The following is a 19,399-nucleotide window of genomic DNA, read 5'->3' on the forward strand; positions in this document are numbered from 1 at the left end:
CCGATGTTGCACGAAACAGTCATTCATCCTTTTTGATCATCATATGCCATTTTATGTGCAGTTTACAAAATATCGAAGATTTAAAATTGGTATGATACTGAAACGTACCATATTCATCAATTGGAGCATCATAGTCATAGCTAGTGGCAACAAAAAGACCAGAAGCAGTCCGGCCAAAATTTGTTCCTCCGTGATACTGCGGCCACCAATGCAAAAACACAAAATACACAGACATTTCAAAACATAGTAAGCTAATTACCTAAATCATATAAAGGCAGTGGGCTAGAATTTGTTTCCCAATATGCATTTAAGATTTGACTAACCATATAGTAGTTGAAAAATGAACCATTGTTTTGGATAAACCTTGCAACTGCATATGCCAAGTCCTCTGCTGGTCGATGGGGATTTGGTCCTCCATATTGTGTATACCTGGGATATAGTAGGAGGGACATCAGAAGGTTTCTTAACTTCTAATTAGCACGAAAACCTAGAGAACAGCAGGAATGGATAAAAAGGGAATTTTTTTTTTTTTTTTTTTCGAGTGACTCACCAGCCAGTCCAGATTTCAGTAAACATTTTTGGTTTGTAAGGCTTGTTTGGAACAAAACCTTCACAGTAGAAACCATTGCAAGCGTCTATCTGCAATATAATAAAAAGAGTATGAGAAGCTTGAGAACAGAAAATGGAACGCTTTTGCAGATTCACCTTCAAGAGAAGAGCTGGAACAGAAAAGACATCGAATTCAGCAGCCGAATACAAAATTCATTTTCAGATTAATAGATTTGTCCGACATATTTGTGGGCATTAATTTACTTCCCTCGGTAAGATCAGCCAAATCTGTTCAGCCAAACCTAATGGGTCAAATATCAAGCATATAACCAAACATCCAAACTCTACTGATTGAAGATAATCTTTCCAGGGACAAAATAAACAAAACCAAAAGCTTTAGGAACCATTTGGGCCCTATATCACCCTAATAAACTCGGAAAAAAAAGGGCAAAAAAAGAGGTGGTAGAAAGAATTGCTTACAACAGGATCAGGGGCATCATCTTGCTTGCACATGACCCATGGAACACCAGTGTTTTGAGCAACAGCCATTTGTGCCGCCCATTTGGTATATGCTTTACCTGGAGCTCCGATCTCCCACTCAACTGGGCCATACTCGTTCTCTATCTGGAAACATGCAAATATCCCAAATAAATCCTAAGAATTGGTTGCAACAGACCTTGTAATAAACGAAAAACCACGAATGAAACAGAACCCATACCCATCTAGAAACACGGAAACAGACAAAAAAAAAAAAAAAAAGATCACAAGTATTTATTTTCCAACCTGGGACATAATAATTGGTCCTCCCTGAGGCTCGAACAAATTTTCTGACTTCATCAAGTTGACAATTTTCGTAACAAATCCTTGCATTGCCGCCTTCGTCATGGTCAAAAAGTAAATTTCAGAAGTCAAACTAAAACCGAACCATAAAACACAGCCATTGGTGGATTTAAAAAGGGGCCCTTCTGTAGTTGAGTTAGTACCTTAAAAGGCCCGTTGTCTGTCCTAAATTCCATGCCGGGCACGTATTTTAGCCAGACCGGGAAACCCCTGCATCATTAAAACACAGAAGAAACAGAGGAATTCAATACCAAAACCAATACCCATACATTTCTATTACTAGTACAGTGTTACTTCCCATTTCAACATTAATAAAAGAAATTTAAGATACATGTGAACGTATGAATGTAGTAGATAGTTATTTATCTGCATTACCCAAAGTTCCATTCTGCACAAATGTAGGGGCCAATGCGAAGATGGGCGTAAAGACCAGCAGCTTTTACTAGCTTGAGGAATCTGACGATATCGCCCCTGCCCTCAAAATTATACTGCAGAAATACAAATTCGAGATAAATATAGATTACAGGAAGGAACCTTTAGTTTTCAGATAGAATTGATCATTGTTCAAGAAAAAAGTGGATTGGAAATTCAAGAATACCCTTCCAGGAGAAGGCTCGTGCACATTCCAAAATACATATGTTTGTATCACATCCAAGCCTCCGTCTTTAGCCTTCTGTATAAGATCAGGCCACATCTGCATCCCACCCCAAGTAAATAAGTTGAAAAAAGAAAAAAGACTCATCAGAAAGAAATTCATCACTAAAGCATGCATACTCGAAAAGAAAAAAACAGGGGATATTCATATTGGCGATTGTTACCTCAGGAGTGCTTCTGGGATAATGAATGGAGCCAGAAATAAGAATTTTTCTCTGACCATTAATGATGAATGACCTGCCATCATAAGAGACTTTGGCTCTAACTGTACAACTAAGAAATGATACCAGAACTATGATCAACAACAAAATGTTGGTTCTCAACATTTTCCTAATTGAGCCCCGGAATTCTCCTATTCTCTTTTTTCAGAGCCTCAAATCTCAAAGCCAAATGGGGTCCTTTTTGTCCTTGAGTTCTTCGCTTTTTACGTTCTTAAAATTTTGCCTTTTGTCTGTACTAAAATACAAAAGAACAACAAAAGAAGCTGATAAAATAGAGGGAAATAACAAGCAGCCTATGTCCCGCCTCCTTTTCCTTTCCTAATCTTTCTCCGGTGCTTCTTTTGAGAATGAGGTGTTTATTCTATATTGATGATAGTATTCTGTGGAGGATGGTTTTGGCTTTTATGGAGCCAAGGGTGGCAGGCAGCCTGCAAGTACGAATTTGGCTTTGAAATAGAATTTGATTTTTAAGCATGAGAGCTTTGGAGGCCTGCTAATGGCTATTTATACAAGTAAAGAGCTAAAGATTGGAGGGAAGTGGGACACATTGTTGGGGGATTGGGTGGGGAGGTCGGTTGGGGATCTATCTTTTCTGCTTAGAAATTCACGCTAATTCAAGCAAGCACATTTGATTATGTGACTCGGAGTTTTTGATAAGATGCTACTCAATTGTGAGTCATTTTGGACAATCTTTTTGACTCTTGCCTTTGAAAAGACTAAAAATATATCCCATATCAGGATAAGGAGAAAGGATCCTTTGGGGTGGTTTTGTTCGTTACATTTTTAATTTGAGGTGTAGAATGAAGGAAGACCTGTCGTCTTGTACTAGTTTTATGGCTGCGATTGAGGAAACGAAAAGAAAATGAAATTCCATAGTTTCTGATGCTTTACACATAGGTGCGGAAAATGGAGAAGCGTAACATCGTTTTAGCTTTTGTGAAAGGAAGCTACAGGGGACGTACGCTTGATACTACTAACTAGAAGTGTTAATCAGCTTCAAATTTCTTCCAGTTGGTCGAATAATTATTGTGAGTATTGTTTTAGGGTCACTATTGAAAATTGACAAATAAAAACTGGCGGATGCTTGGCCGGATTCTAGTTAGAAATTACGGTTCTCCACTTGCACTACTTGTTTTCGCTTTTAATAATTCACAGGTATTGATGGATGAACTTGGTTTTTCGCTTTCAATAATTCACGATTTATTGACGGATGAGTGACAATTATTTTAAAAATTAATCTTTTATAAAGTGTAAGATTTACTAAAAAGTGATGGATACTTTCTCGAGTTTTGTTTGAAACACTAGCATAGATTTGCGTTGGCTTCAGTTATTAGTCCCATATCAACTTCAAAAAAGGTATTAATAATAGGCACAAAAATTTTAGGATGACCGAGAACTAAGAAGGTGTGCGCATGGCTAGTTTTTCACTTTTGTTCTTCAATATTTTATACACGAGCTCCTAGAAACGGTAGTAGTGGCTAAAAATTTCAGAAAATTTGTCCTTGCTTTTGTCACTTTTCTTCTGTGGCTTCCTTTTTTTTTTTTTTTTTTCTGGAAACAATAAATCTATTCTATTCTACACTAAGGAGAAGAGGGTGGATCTAAGGGGGTCCAGAAGTAATTCGAAGGAGATTGAACTATCACCGGATCAGACAGGTACACAGTACACCCATGTGAATTTTTTAGAAACAGACCATTTACGCAGCAGCTCATGACTCACGAGTTGGTGAATCATCTGATTTCCATTTGAAAGTTGGGGCAGCATTCCGATCCCTCCCTCGTGCATAAAAGTCATCAAATCCAAATCAACTTTCAATGTTGAGTTTCCCGAACTTCTTCGTCATATACTCGATCTCTCTATTGGACTAATCACTATTTGACCAACCAAAAAAAAAAGGAAAAATAATAAATATTGCATCTCCTGATCATCTTGAAATTTTACCCATCTGAAGCCCAAATTAAGTACTACTGCCAAAAAATTCGACAGTTCTTCTTTCTTTTCATTGAGGTATAGCATTAAAGATTCCAAAATGACCAAATTCTGGTTCTTTTTTCTTTTTCTTTTCGGGAGTGTGTTCAAAACTTGAAAGACATGTGTTGGGTTGTTACTTGTTGTGGTTGATAAATTATGGAACGAGACTTGGCTTGGCTCGAAAGAAAAAGTCAACCAAGAAGGCACACCACAGCACTGTAGTTTTGGACTTTCTGGTTTGAAAACAAAGCGTAAAAGAGATTTATTTAAAAAAAAAAAGGAGGAGATCGCTTCGAGACAGAGAGCAAAGAGGTTAAGTAAAGGGTTTGGAGTTGGCTCCTCCTTTTGCACTTTTGTTTCAAATTCGTGTCTGCTACGGCTCCAATTTCTGTTGCACACACTACCCAACCCAACGCCTCCTCTTTCAGTGCAGCCAGGTGACAGCCAAACCAAAATCCAAGCAAAAAATTTGAAGAAAATGGACCATAAATGAATCCAAGTGCTGTTTTGGTGGATGAATTGCCAGAATTGCAAAGTGCATCTATGATCAGATACGCAATCTACAACAGCTTTTGCTGTGTTGGTTTTGGCTATCTTTCTTGGTTTTGAATTGCTACATCAAATTGCACTCCGGTTCCCTAAAATATGCCGCACGTTTTGAGGTGCATTCCACCTCATCAACCAGAATTCTTCCTCTTAATACCCTTTGTTGTTATGTTACCCAATGACGCACCATTAGAGAGAAAAAATCATGCTTGATTTTGTTGCACCATTTCAACCGATTTATAGATTCTATCAATCACGTTTTTTCTTATACATCCCACTGCTTTCTCTGACCCCGTGTTTGGACAGCCATTTTTCCGTTCGTCCAAAACTTGCGTCGTTTTTCGTGATCATATTTTTTTATTATCTTTTTTTTCTCACATACATCAAATCGCTACAATAATTTTTTTTACAAAAACTCCAAGAAAATACAATCCAAACAAGGCCTTATTTTTTTTAATAAAAAATCCAAAATTTTAAAATTCAAAATCTAGCAAAAAGAAAGAGTGTCGCCTTTAGATTATTCTTGTGAGCTTTTCTATCATCACTTTCCATAATTAATTTTTACCAAAGTATTCCCTCCCTTCTTTTATAACTGACGTTTAAGGTTTTGCACACCAATTAATAAAAGTTTTTCATTGCTTAAATCTGTACACTACTTTCCTTTTGTACCCTCATTAATTGTCCAATTCACCCATGTTTTCTCTCACTAGAATACGAAGGGGTAGATAATTACTAGGGTTGTTACAAAGAGAGAAGTAATAATTATTAGGAGTAGTAATTAAGAACCCTGTATTGGAAAAGAGAGATAAAAGGGTAAAATTGTGAAAAAATAATTAATACTGTATGGGGATAATAAAACGATAGATAAAAGTACACTAGCGTAAATTTTTTAAACGTCAGTTATAAAAAAAGGGAGGGAGCATACAGTAAGCAAATACAAGACCAAATTTTTTGCCCAGAAAAAGGAGGGAAAAAAAACCCTTACTTTATTTAAAGCCCCGAAATATTGCAAAACAGCTCATGGAAAGAAACGGATAGCGTTTATTACTAGTACTATTTAGTAACATGAATAGTCAAAGTGTCCAACTCAATCTCACTAACCTATGAGCCAAAAATTGTAGGAATTGGACTTCGTGATACAATAATAATAATAATAAATGTTTCCACAAAATTATGCTAGTAGGAATAGTGGTGTGATGAGAATTGATGTATTCATCATATTAGGAACAATAAATGTTCATGTACACGAAAAGCTACCAGAAGTTTTGAACCCGGTGACTGTACGGTAATTCCAACCAAGTCAAAATTGGCAGTCCATTTTACTTCCTCAAGTAAAGTATATACTATATATCCTTCTATACTTCTAGTTTAACTAGAAAAGTCGTCGTAAAATAAAAAAAAAAAAAAAAAAAGGCGGATGAATGGAAATTTTAAGCTTCCTTCTAATTGACAGGACAACAATCAAAAAGTAAAAGTATTACGTACGATTTTGCAAGAAACACACGTCTAAAGTTGAATAATTAACTGCGAACCTTCTGCTTTTTCCTAGTTTAATAATAATTCCATCCTTCACATATAGCTTGAGTGACTGCCCGCCCCCCTTTAATATTCTCTCCCTATGTATGTGGGCTATTATTATAATAACAGAGTAGTTCACATCTTTTTCTACACTCAGTTCCATAGTTCTATTATTGCATTGCGTTGCCACATTGTAAATGTGCGCAGGCTTTTCTCCACCGTCACGACTGTCTTCTTGCTTTTATGCTCACGCCAAATTTATTCATCTATTGCGTCACAAAGTCAAGTTTCTTTTCGGAGGATACCTACTAAATATGTGTTTTATCATCTTGCTCTGAGGAAAAAAAGGAAGTTTCTTCGTTTCTCTTGTAAATAATATGCTGGCACTTGGAGGATGGATGGCATGCATACATACTACTAGCGCCCTATAGGATGGTCGATAATAATAATAATGTTTACGATGGGACTGGCCAATTCACTAATGGCCCAGTCTATACTCAATTATAATACAGCAGCGGTCATCTTCTAGCTCTCCAAAGGGGTCCTTATCCATGATCGGAGCCGTCGTATAGACCAGAGTTCTCTAATTAACAAATCGAGATCAGCTCACTCACACACTGACCTCTGTTGAGACATTCGCTCGTCGCACGAGATTTGTTTCGTACGTCTGACCTCTTCGTCGTATGATTGACGAGTTATTGTACGGAACGAGATTTACTCGATGCTGTGTATTTTCGATTGGCGGTTGCCATTCACTTATAAAAAAAAAATAAAAATTTCAAGATCCCTTCACTCTTCAATCAACTTGGAATTATATGTGTTTATACATGTATATCTAGGTTCTTGGACAAAGTTCCTTCTGATCCTTGCCTATCACCTATTTCTCGTTGAAATTTACCACGGGAAGTGGACGGCTCTTCAAGTTACGGAAGAGTCTAAACACCAAGATGAAGACGCCACGTCGGGGGCGGGGCCGGACCTACGTTGATCCCTTTCACTTCATTATTAATTATTTCTATCGACAAAGAAAGCAGCCAGAGACGAGACAGTCTGTGATTCCTTTCATGCAACGTAACTCTTGCACCAATTTCTTCATCTTTGTGCTAAACTCTCTACTACTAATCCACAGATGCATTCACATTGGCCAGTTTTTGATTTCTTCTTCTGACTCCTAGTCGTTTTCGTTATGCATATATATATATATATATATCGATCCTCACTTGTCCAACTTCAGACCAAATGAATATATTCACATCCTACCGAGTCACGTACAGATTGAGCTCAACTAAGAGCTCGTCCTAAGTAGCAGAGATGCAAAAGTTCTTTCTTCTTTTACGCAGAAAACAATACAACCACTTCATTGGTTGTACGAGTGGATCATCGCCAACGTATATAAATAAAAAAAAAAAAATTTTTTTTTGCCAGTTGACACAAGAACGTAAGGTAAATTACCTTGACATCTAAATTATAAACTTGGGGGATGGATATAATCTAAATTATTGTTAATTTGCCAATCAATTGTTGTCAGAACATTAATAATTTCGCACGATGGCGATTCGTTCTTGGCCCTATCGTTTGCAGTGTGATTGTCATTGTTGAATATATAATAAGTATTTAAGTTGGATTTCACATCCATTCTTGACTGTAGTAGTGGTTGGTGGTGGCTCCTCATCAGTCATCAGATTTCTTTTCTCTTGGAAAGTATTATTAATAAAAATTTTTCAGAATGCATGCGCTGATACGCAATCCACCATGATTTTCAGCTAATATTAATTATTGACTTTTATTTAATTCCCCAAAAAAAAAAAAAAACCCTTCTGTTGCAAAATTTTAAAAAGCAAACGAGGAAAATTAAGCAAGCAGTCGTTGTTGGTGATAATTGATGAAGTGATCATCTATTATTTTTGCATCTTCAATTCGTTAAAATCGCAAGAACTTCAACTGACTCAATCCTTTGACTGATTGTGGTGACTATTATATATTGTATATATATATTGCGAGGGCTGGTCGGTCTCCAAAGTTATCTCTCATCTCTTGCGTCAGGATGATTTCCTTTGATAATACAAAAGTTCCTCCTCTAACTCTAAGCAAGAAAGAAAGCAAAAAAACCAGAAGCCAATTTTCAAGTTTCGTGGCTTGAAAGAAGCAAACGTCATATTCATTTTCAGCATCCATATCCGTATGTCACAATCAGCTTCGCAAAGAAAGTTGAATCTCATATTCACAAGCAACCCCTTAAAACAAACAACTACGTAAAATAATAACCCCAATTTTTTTATTGTTGGCCTTGCGCAACAATTAAAAACCAGGAATGAATGAAGAAGAATCAGTCCTGTCTCAATTCCCCTCTCCTTTTCAAACCAAAATCGTTTCCATAATAATTTTATTATTTTGTATGGCTTCCCACATACATAGCTTGCTGAGCGTAGTAGAACTTATCCACCAAAATAATTCGATTGGTGATGATTTGGATCTTGATTTTGACAAATAGGGAAGGCAGCCCGGAGTCCCTCTTATCTTCAACTTGGAATGAACACATCTCACAAAAGGGTTCCTTCATTTTCGAGCGATTAGGATTTTATCAAATTTAGATTTGAGCTTCCGTTCGTTAATCACCATCACCCCTAGTACAATCAATGACATAATCATTGGACCTAAACCAGCACACTTGCAGCATTAGGTCTACCTAATGCATGCTAATGTACGTCGTCAGTCAGTAGTGACATTAACCAATTCATTGAGTTTCTTCTTCTTGATGTTGAAAATTTGACAGTATGATAGGATATTGTAGCAACACTAACGGAGTGATTCGTTCGTTGTACATGCTCGCTTCAAAGAGCATATATAACTACTTGGAATTGAAAGTTCGAAAGTCGAAATCGATGCATCATCATCCATTTGCTCAACCACCACCAACATAGTATACAGTAGCATTTCTTCAACAAGTTCACACACCAGAACTTGGGAGTTTTGGATCAAATTTACTGCATTTTGTTGGAGTCCTCTAACTACCTAACTTCTCAACCATAATGTCGATTTTTTTCAAAGAAGACAAGTTTGGTCAATTATCGTAACAAATCCCAGCATGCCCGCAATTCTTTTTTGGTAGAATTGGGACCAATTAAGCGCGCCGTGCCCTTGTTGAGCTGTGGGGATAGAGCCAACAGAACGACCGTAGGTTGAAGTTGAACCACCGTATTCATTACACCCTGCGTCTCATTCTTTCTACTCACTGACACCCTGTGTCATGTGTACCATTGAAACTTGCAAAGGCATCGTATGGTCTTCATTTTTACGGGGAACAACACTGCATTCGAAATTTTGCTCGGCAACCAAGTTTTTTTATCAAAAAATTTGTCTGTTACCAGTTTTTTAACAATTTTAGGTATAATAATCTCAAAAAATTTCTTAAAAAATTTAAATTATACGCTTCAAAATATTCAAAAATTTACACGTTTCAAAAATTTTTTTTTACAACTTCTACAGTAAGTTACAGTAAAATTTTAGATAAATATCTAATAAACTCACTTATCAAACGGGACCGGTATTACAATGGTTAAAATCATTTTGTTTAGAAAATGGTCTGCTTTTTGGTGCTTGAAATGGTCTGCTCACCGCTGCGAAGAAAGGCTTCACTGGTTCTTGAGGGGGACTGGCCACTTTTGTTGTGTGTGTGTGTGTGGCATTTTCCAAAGGCCGGGGTTTTTAGGGCTCTGGAATTGGCTGGACTTTTTACTAATAGGAAGCCCATTAGTTCCTCTAACCTGTCGAAGTTAAGCTTAGATCAACATAGTCCTTAGCCTTGGTCTGAACTTACTATCGAGGCGGCCAGCTCAAAATTGGAGATTCTCAGAAATACATGGATCCAGATGCATTTTTCATAACCACCCAGTTTAATTTAATGGATAGTTAGTCAGGTGATCATAAAGTTTATCGTTTGACTCTCAAACCGTTCTCTCGAATAAAAAAGGGATAATAAAAGAAGAAGCGTACATGCCTCAAGAAGTGTTAGAAACTGGAGAAAAAGGCAAACCACATACTATTGAATCAGGATGAGACCATAAGGAAAAGTGCAATCACACTCCGTACGTGCCAAACTTGGACTCCATAAAAATTTTTATACTATTTTTATTTTCAGCAATCTCTGCTGCGCCTGATGCGGACATAAAACGAGTATCATCACGGGAATTAGAGGAAGCAAACTGGCAGTGGGTAGGAGTATTTCAGTCAAAATTACAAAAGGTCTTTGTTCTCACTTTTGATGTTGAAGACCGAAAGCTTCGCATGAATGGGATTTGTGTGGCAGTCATGAGCCAAGCGACGATTTTCACTTTCTTTCTTTGTGCATGTATCGCCTGAAATGAATGAACCAACCACAGATCGATTATAAATCGGCCTCATCAGCTTTCTTCTTCTTTCTTCTTCTTCGTGTTCGTGCCAGCCCAACAAGTTGCACCCGCCTCACAACAAATTAAACCGCCCCACCACCAGCATTTATGGGACATCTTTCTGTCGAGTCCCCTGTGTATACATACATGTTGCTAATGTTAGGGGAGAACACCTCGACTCGAGAGAGTTCACCAAAAAGCCTAATATGTAAGTCAGGAATTAATATGTAAGTCAGGAATTTAATTCTGATCCAAAAGTTTAAGCTATTTATTAGGTCTTGTGGTCTTACTTGCATATTAACTACTCTCTCTTCATTTCTCGGGTCTTACTTGTATATTAACTACTCTTTCTTCATTTTTCGGACCGACGTGGGACACAACCAATGCAAGCCCACCATATCACTTAAGGTCATCTCTTCTTTCAATCATGAACCCACTCTTTTTCAATATTCAAACTGCATTCTAGACCCCTGCCAACCCTTGACGAATTTTCACCGATCCAACTCCGAGAAGAATCTATTTGCCCATGAATAGCCCAGTTTTTGTAACTTGAAGCTCTGATATCAATTTGTTAGGGGAGAATACCTCGAGAGAGTCCATCAAAGAGTCCAATATGTAAGTCAGGAACCCAATTCTGATTCAACAGGTTAAGCTATTAGGTCTTGGTCCCTTACTTGCATATTAATTACTCTTTCTCCATTTCTCGAATCGACGTGGAACATAATCCTTTACTCATGAACCTAACAGTTACTTGTTATATAATGATCCAAATTCCAGGAAAAGAAAAGGGACGCTAAAGCTTTACCGTTCCAGGTCATCCCAAACGATGCACCTTATCCTTCACAAATATAATAACGTTTGATGATTTGACCTGTTAGCTTAAAACAAGTTGTTTGTGCTTGTTCTAAATTTTTTTTTTTAAAAAAAAAAAATTGTGTGAAAAGTGTCGCTTGTTTTTTTTTCTAATAATACTGCTACTATTTTTTACTGTCAAAAGAGTGACAGAAATCCTAGAAAACCGGAATTAGGCAGATTAAAAGCAATAATAAAGCAGATTAGAAAGGCCTTTGAATCTTTGATTTGATGGGGTACGTGATGCCTTATCCAAATGTGGTCGTCGTCACTCGTCAATCGGCCGGTCCTGTCCTGAGTTCTTCCAACTTGCCGTGTAACCTTAAGGGACTCCTCTCATCCTTTGGCAAGTTGGCCTGTATCTGACTTATTCTGACCTCAAATGGACCTTTCTCTCCGGTCCTTTCACCAAAGGTATCAGCCGAAAATCGGCTGTCCCCCCCAACCCTTTCTTTTTCACTTTATTTGGGGCTCTTAGAATGCCCATATGGTTACTTGAATTTTGTTTTTGTGAGTAAAAAAGCAACACAGTTGTTGAAAATATTGCATGTCATGTTCTCAAGGAAAATGAAGCATTACTGCACCTACCATATACTTACGTATTTCAATTTACTAGTTACATATTGTCTTTTTTTTTAAGAAAAAAAAAACTTATTTTAGCGTGCGATTTTTCTCTTTTTTTTTTTTCATTTTGTTCACTACATTAATTATTATTTTCTTAAAACATTTCCAGAAGAGGCAAGCAAAACCAGATGAAGCCTGTCAAGCCAAGAAACTATTGTTAGAAGAAGTTGGAGGAACTCCACGCAATAACTTTTTTTTGTAACAAATTAACCAACAACTACTTGCATTAACATATATATACATATATATATAATCATGTATATAATCATCTGATAAACGGAATCTAAGTGACTAGTCTTGATGGACTATGGCCCATAAACTCGTTACTTAACCGCAACTTCATGTTTACATCTTCATCGGCCATGGTCCATTCACGTAGAAAATCCATGTCATCCTTACTTGGGCCAGAGTTCACTCTGATTTCTTTCCTTTATCTGCATGTTTTTAGATCCAGCCCACCTTAGCTCCTTCCCTATGCGCCCAAAATAGGCATAATTATTGGTCCAAAGCTAGTGTTTTGATTAACAATTCATGGCCATTGATTAGTTAGTTGACGGTAAGATTTTTAATTCGACTTTCAAGTTCTCTATTTTTCCTCCTCTCTCTCCTGTCACTTGGAATCCTCGATGTCATGTTTTTTTATGCCAATCCAATGTCACCTATAGTATTGCACCAAGTGTCTTATTATTATTTACACTTTAATTTTCTAATAATTCAACTTGGTTTGGTTTAACATAAGTGTAAATAATAACAGGACACTTGACACAATATTATAGATGGCATTGGATTGGCATAGAAGACATGTTACCGAGGATCCCAAGTGCTCTCTCGTAACGTTTAGAGTTGTCTTTGGATAAAAAACTAAAATAAAAATAATAATGTCTCTGTAAAATGGGCATTATTGTACGCATAATCTTTACAAAAAAAAAAAAAATTAATTTACAAAATTGAAATTATGATGTTCTAATAGTAGTACATTAGTTGAATGAAGGAAATGGCAGTTATCTAATTAGTTAAAATGTTAACGCTTGACAACATTGCATGGAGAGAGTACTGTCAGGAGTTCGTTTTTTGAGCTTTTCTGGTAGAAGGACGGAAGCATGAGAATTCAAAAAGTGAAGAAAAGATTTACAGGAAAATATAAAGGTAAAGAAGTCATCCTCTGAGTTCCTTCTTCAAGATAACAGGGACCCTGGTGGTAGTGATTCGGACTGCCAGAGGCGGAGCGAAGGCGGTCACTTTTAGCTTCATTTTCAGAGGGTAATTGATTTGTGCTCTGGAAGATACAAACATACTCTAGGAGGATTGAAAGAGAAAGAACAGCGTTGTCCCCCACAATCCGCAGGCCTGCGTTTTCCCTTCTGTACTTCGAACTAAATTACCGTTGCTACATGAAAATGACTTGTCACAGAGAATGTAAAAGTAAATACAAACGAATAATATGCTTCTCTTCTTTAAATTTATTGATCCCAAGCAACATATGCCCCATAAATATTTTGTATTATTTCAAACTCTAATTTTTTTTACAAAGATAAGAATTCTAGATCTTTCTGAGGAAGAAAAACGCACACTGTACCTGTGGATTCCTTGCAGCATTACCTGTGTAGAAAGTTTCATTTACATGGGATCTTAAATTTAACCATGCAAAATAACACTCTCCTTTGTTTTTTGTTTGAATAAGAATCAATCGTATGACAACCAGACTTGAATGAGATCTGGGCTCTCTGCCATCAATCACAGTTTTGATCGCAGAGAAGAGTTGATGGTGGGAAATTAATTTTAAAGTTCGATAGTTGGAATTCAGTTTTGGACACAAAATTCAATAAGTTAAAAGAAAAATTCTTATGCGCGCTGTTATATCCTATCTTGCCGTTTTAATGTCTACATCTATTCTATCAGCGTCCATACGGAGCAACCACAACTGACAAGGTTGAGGTCCTTGATACCACACACAAGGTACATACATATGTAAGGATCCATTGTTACCCAGTAAGTGGCGAAGAATTTTTTCCGAAGACGCATCATATATATAGCCATAATTATTGATCATAGCCTTACTCGAAACGACAAGATCCTCCACCAAGAGGCCCGGGTACATTAGTTTCAGGATTGGTCCTGCTTTGAAGTTTTGGCCGTCCCATCTCCATGCATTTGTGCCGGGACCAGCGACTGTTACAGCTTGAAAGCTAGACTCTTCATCGGGCATGTATAGACAGGCATTTTGATCGATAATGGTAAGACTTTAATTTTTGAGGATCCAATGGATTTTCGATTTTCAAGTCGGTCGTATTTGGGGTCTATATGTTCTTTTGAAATCAACAACCGTACTTTTTCCTTTGACTTTGACGTCAAAGGGCAAGATATGTTGACAATAGAGGTGCGTTGCCGAGTTGGTAACTCGCTAGTTGGCCATGATAGGGGCTGATCATGCACTAAATCATTTGAATTTAAATTTATTTTTACTTCTCAGGTTACTATGGTAGTGTTAGATCGATTCATCTAAAGGGTTTTTGTTTGTGCGTGTGAGCTTCGATCTCAGTGGCATATGAGGCCGTGAGAGCTCTTCTTAGAGTTCCAATTGGAGCTTAATATATACCAAGACGATTATTCGAAATTAAAATCATTTCCCCACTTTTCTGGATTGAGGGGCAGGGTTGGGAGAGGGAGAGTTTCCCGTAGATTTGGTAAGTAATATTTCTTTCACAAATACTCGATCAGTAATTGATAATAGAGCATTGACAGCAAACTTGAAATAGAGTTTTCTCGGAAGAAATTATTCATTGAGCCAATATGAGTTGATAGATTTTGACTTTTGGACTTGCATCAAATTATTATAATCAAATTAATATACAAGGAACCACGCACCACCACGGTCACTAACCTAGGGTTGTAAATTAACTAAGCTATTCAACTCAGATTTGCAAGTAACTCAGTCAAAAATTTAACTCAAATTTAGCGTTGATCGAGTTTTACCCGAGTTCAAGCTAGTTAGTAACGTAATGGAGCCGCATTCGAGTAGAAAAAATTAAAATTCAAATACTCGTTGAACCTTATCGAGTAATGTATTTATATAGCAATACTTAATTATGTATTATAAATTTACCTAAAAGTTGAGCTTAAAAACTTGAATGAGTTTGACTAAACCCAATTGAAATCAATTTGATCGAGTTTGAGCTCGAGCATTTTTACTCGAGCAGCGTACTACTAATGCAGCAGGCCTGCACTAGCTCATGTAATGTGCATCTTTTCTTCTCCGCTGCGCCCTATCGTTGCCCATCAATTGGCCGCAACCGTTATTTAGCGAGAGAGAGAGAGAGAGAGAGATCACAAGATCACAGAGTGAAAAAAATGGGACCTTTTTGACATTGATCAAAGTGTCATGTAGCTAAAATCCCATGGCCCCTCAGATTTTGAAGCACCAGTCCGAAAACTACCTGCATTTGGCCCGATTCTCTATTCCTGACAGCGAACATGATAATTTTACACCATGTCCCCATCGGCGTCTCCAGCTCTAAACAATTTGCAGCTGTGACTCCTAGACTGCATACGTAGCCATTTTTGTGATCGTAGAAAATTTATGTTTTTCCTTCTCTTACTGGTCAATCCGATCGATAATATCATGTTTCACCTAATAGAGACAAAAAGTTTCATGTTTTTTGCCTTCTTGTTTTATGCATGTATGTTTCATTCAGGTTGGTTGTTCGATTCATTGCTCAAACAACACTCTCACACCCTGCAAAAGGGTATGTTCTCAAATCTCAATCCCCTGCATATTTCATATATCATATATATATTTCTGCTGTTATCAATACGTTCAATCAGTTCTTTGTGCAGGATCTGCATACAACCGATTAATTACTACGACCGTCAGAGTTCAGACTCTATTGCACAGAAAATTAAGCTAATGTTACACGTAGTTCTGTCTTGTCCAGAAAAAAATGTTTATTAATTGTTACATATATAAAATCTTTCTAGGTTCAACAGATCATCATCATCATATCCTTGAAGACTATTCTAAATTCGATACGATCGATAGTTTACAGGATGGGCATGCATGGGAGCATGAAAGATAAACGTAGACCTACTGCATTAATTATGCAGTCATTATATATCCATTGCTGTAAATATAAAAAGCTCTAAAAAAAAAAATCGTACGTAGCGAAAGACAAATTTATTGTGTCCTCCAAACATGAAAAGCTTGTTATTAAGATTCAAGAACTCCCATTATCTCCGTTAGAGTTTTTGAAGAAATTTGGAGCTTCATATAAAGACAGCTTGAAGGAAGGATTAACAAATTCCCTATCAAAATCCTAGGGACACAAATAGCAATGGCAAATCCTTGTCGAAATTTTCAATTCACATCTTCATCTGATTTCATTTCGTCCAAATTAAATGCAGGAACGTACCATTCAAAGGTCAAAGGAGGAATGTTTGAGAACTTCTACGCCATTTGGCAAAACTATACAATGACGACTCAAGTCGCAGAAAATAATTTTGATTGTTTTTGTTTTTGATGCATAAAAAGGTTAAGTTTTTTACATCCAATTAACTCCAGCCATTTGAACGCCAAAAAAAAAAAAAAAAAAATTACTAGAAGAGAGAAAGAGATAAGCTTCTTAAGCGCGCAAGAGCATGAAGAATAAGGAATTGAGTTACAAACAGAAGGGGCGCAAAAAGAGAAGTTGTGTTGTGGTTTGTTTAAAAACACTGGAAAGGAAATGTATTAGTTTCCAAACTTGGATTAAGGTATTAAAGTACAAATGCAATGTAAAATATGATGGAATGAGAAAACTTTCCATGTTCCTGAACTTTTTTTTTAAAAAAAAAAAGCAAAATTTTAAGTGGTAGAAGTATTTTGTCAAAGTACTAGACTTACTGTATAGTCATTTATTAAAAGGGTTTTTTTAATAGGTATCAAATGAATATTTATTAACGTGCTTAAATCACAGCTAATATTCTATATCCTGACACTTTCGATTGTCAAGAAAAGAAATTTTTGTTGGCAGATGGGATGCTATAATAGCATAGTTTTTCTGACACATTTTGACACATTTGAATAGTACGAGCCTATCCCCACATTGGAAGGAAAAACACTCGTCCGAGGTGTGAAAAAAGGTAAAGTGTCAGTTTAGATAATCTATACTGACACTTTTAAATGCCATTAAATGTCATTTTTGTTGTAGTGAACAATATATATATATATATATATATATATATATATATATATATATATATATATATATATATATATATATATATATATATATATGCGGGGGCTTAATTTTGAAGAAGTATAGGTTTAGAACCAAAGTAAAACCCAATTTAGTGTCTCAATCACCAAATATGTTAAGATCAAAGAATTGAGTAAATTTGTTAAAAAAGAAACTTATTTCTTATGCAATCAAATGATCAATTAACCCCAAAATTTCATCCCCCAAAAAAAACAAAAAAGAAGGAGGACCCGGAGAGAATAATTACAGCACACAATTCCACCCTCATCTCAGATTGCGAAGTAGCTTGATTTATAGGATCCTATCCATTGAATTCACTGCAAATATATGCAAAACCAAAGTGTTATTTCGGTCAACACTCCCTTTGGCTTTCGGTAATATTCCCACTTAAAATATTTGCGGCCAGTATTTCTGAATCCAAATGCACCGTCACTTTAGTGGAAATGATTGGCGTCTCATGTGAGGCTGTGAGCTACTTGCACTCGCAGAGCACAACGGAACTTCAATTTTTGGTGGATTTTTTGCTCTTTGAACAAAAGTTTTTCCAGATATGGTGTCCTCCAAAATTTTTTTTTTTGCCAGATATGGTCAATTTATGGCTTCAACCACATCTAATCTGTCTACCATATTTTGTTTTGATCATAATTTGCTTACAACATATATGTTCATTTTAAACGTTCACATATGATAATGTTACTTAGCATAATTATTGATGGATCCAACAATATTTAATCAGCTAAACTAGTTGTTCTGGCTTTGAATAACAAAAGTAAACTGCAAGAAAAATAAGGGGCTGGCGGTAAGCTTTAGCATTGATCAACAAGTAAAAGAAATTAAAAGGAAATCGGAAACCAGAAGAAGATATAAAAATCCTTATATTATATAAGAATGAGTTGTAGTCAAAGGGGTTTGAATTTCAACCGCATGAATAGGGATTTTTTGGAAATATGGAATGTTGTGTAGTTTTTTTAAAAACTTTTGGTACAAATAAGGACAACATGTGTTTAGATATATTTTTATCGAAATGCCATCATTTTGGTACATTTAAAGTTTTGATTTATGGAGACATCTAGATATTTCTGAAATATAGAATTATTTTGCAACCATTTTTGCATCAAGTACACTCATACAAGTTTATGTGTTGATGTAATTATTGAAATGATGTTGTAGACACATTTAATTGAAGAATGACTTTTGTTGTACAATTAACACAAAGACATATTAACACGTTGTGCAATTAACATGTTGTTATTACTAGCCGTTCGCGAATATTCCTTTGTCTGAAACAACTTATGTCTCCTTTTGAGCAATTTTCAACTGACATCTGTAGGAGTTTTTTGGAAATAATAAAATTGTAAAAGTATTGATAAAATAAAGTGTACAAGTGTGTGATGCAATTAGAATGTATTATTAATAATTTTATCATATTTGATGACTATTTCTTTCCAAAATATACGATTGTTTGTGTAATAAAAAATTCTCTTTAACTGTAAGCAGCAAACGCCGCGCCATGCGTGGCTACTCTCCCCCTAGTAAATAAATAAATAAAGCAGTAGAGGATGATGGTATGGGCGTGGGGTGAGGTGGCGAGCTGTTACTGTCCTTTGCCGGCACTGCATTCAATGAGTTTTTGGCTATATTAAGGTTAATGAGAATATGTTGGCATGCAGATCTTAGCCCATTTCTTTCTCATCATCCTCAACATGCCCTCCGTATTCCTGTGAAAAATCCGAAAGCCATTAATTGCCATTTGAAGAAGTATATTGTAATGCAGAAGAGGAGGAGGAAGCATAGAAAGATTTATTGATAATGTGGGCACCATCTACAGATCTTGGGTCATCAGAACATGCTGCCTTCATTTCGTGCATACATCTACACTTTGGAAAAGGAGAGGCTTCACCCTTCTCACTTTGCACTAGAGAATTTAAGGGTTGGTTTTTGCTGCAAAGCCTAATTTTGGATCGTTTTTCTTTGCACTTAGACATATCTAAGAATGCCGTCTAA

At 36.4% G+C, this 19,399-nt stretch overlaps 1 protein-coding gene across 1 annotated transcript; it reads right to left on the minus strand.

Moving 5' to 3' along the window:
* Positions 1-4: 4 nt before the first annotated feature.
* LOC140008441 (beta-galactosidase-like) lies at positions 5-3,007 on the minus strand. The gene is made up of 9 exons (XM_072052773.1): positions 2,208-3,007; positions 1,988-2,083; positions 1,765-1,877; positions 1,533-1,599; positions 1,333-1,425; positions 1,030-1,173; positions 551-639; positions 324-429; positions 5-196 (listed from the first exon to the last, which is right to left on the minus strand). Exons 1-9 carry the CDS (start codon positions 2,367-2,369, stop codon positions 20-22), a joined length of 1,047 nt encoding a protein of 348 aa, XP_071908874.1. The 5' UTR covers positions 2,370-3,007; the 3' UTR covers positions 5-19.
* Between the last annotated feature and the right edge of the window lie 16,392 nt (positions 3,008-19,399).

Source organism: Coffea arabica, chromosome 6c, assembly GCF_036785885.1.
Source record: "Coffea arabica cultivar ET-39 chromosome 6c, Coffea Arabica ET-39 HiFi, whole genome shotgun sequence".
Lineage (NCBI taxonomy): Eukaryota > Viridiplantae > Streptophyta > Magnoliopsida > Gentianales > Rubiaceae > Coffea > Coffea arabica.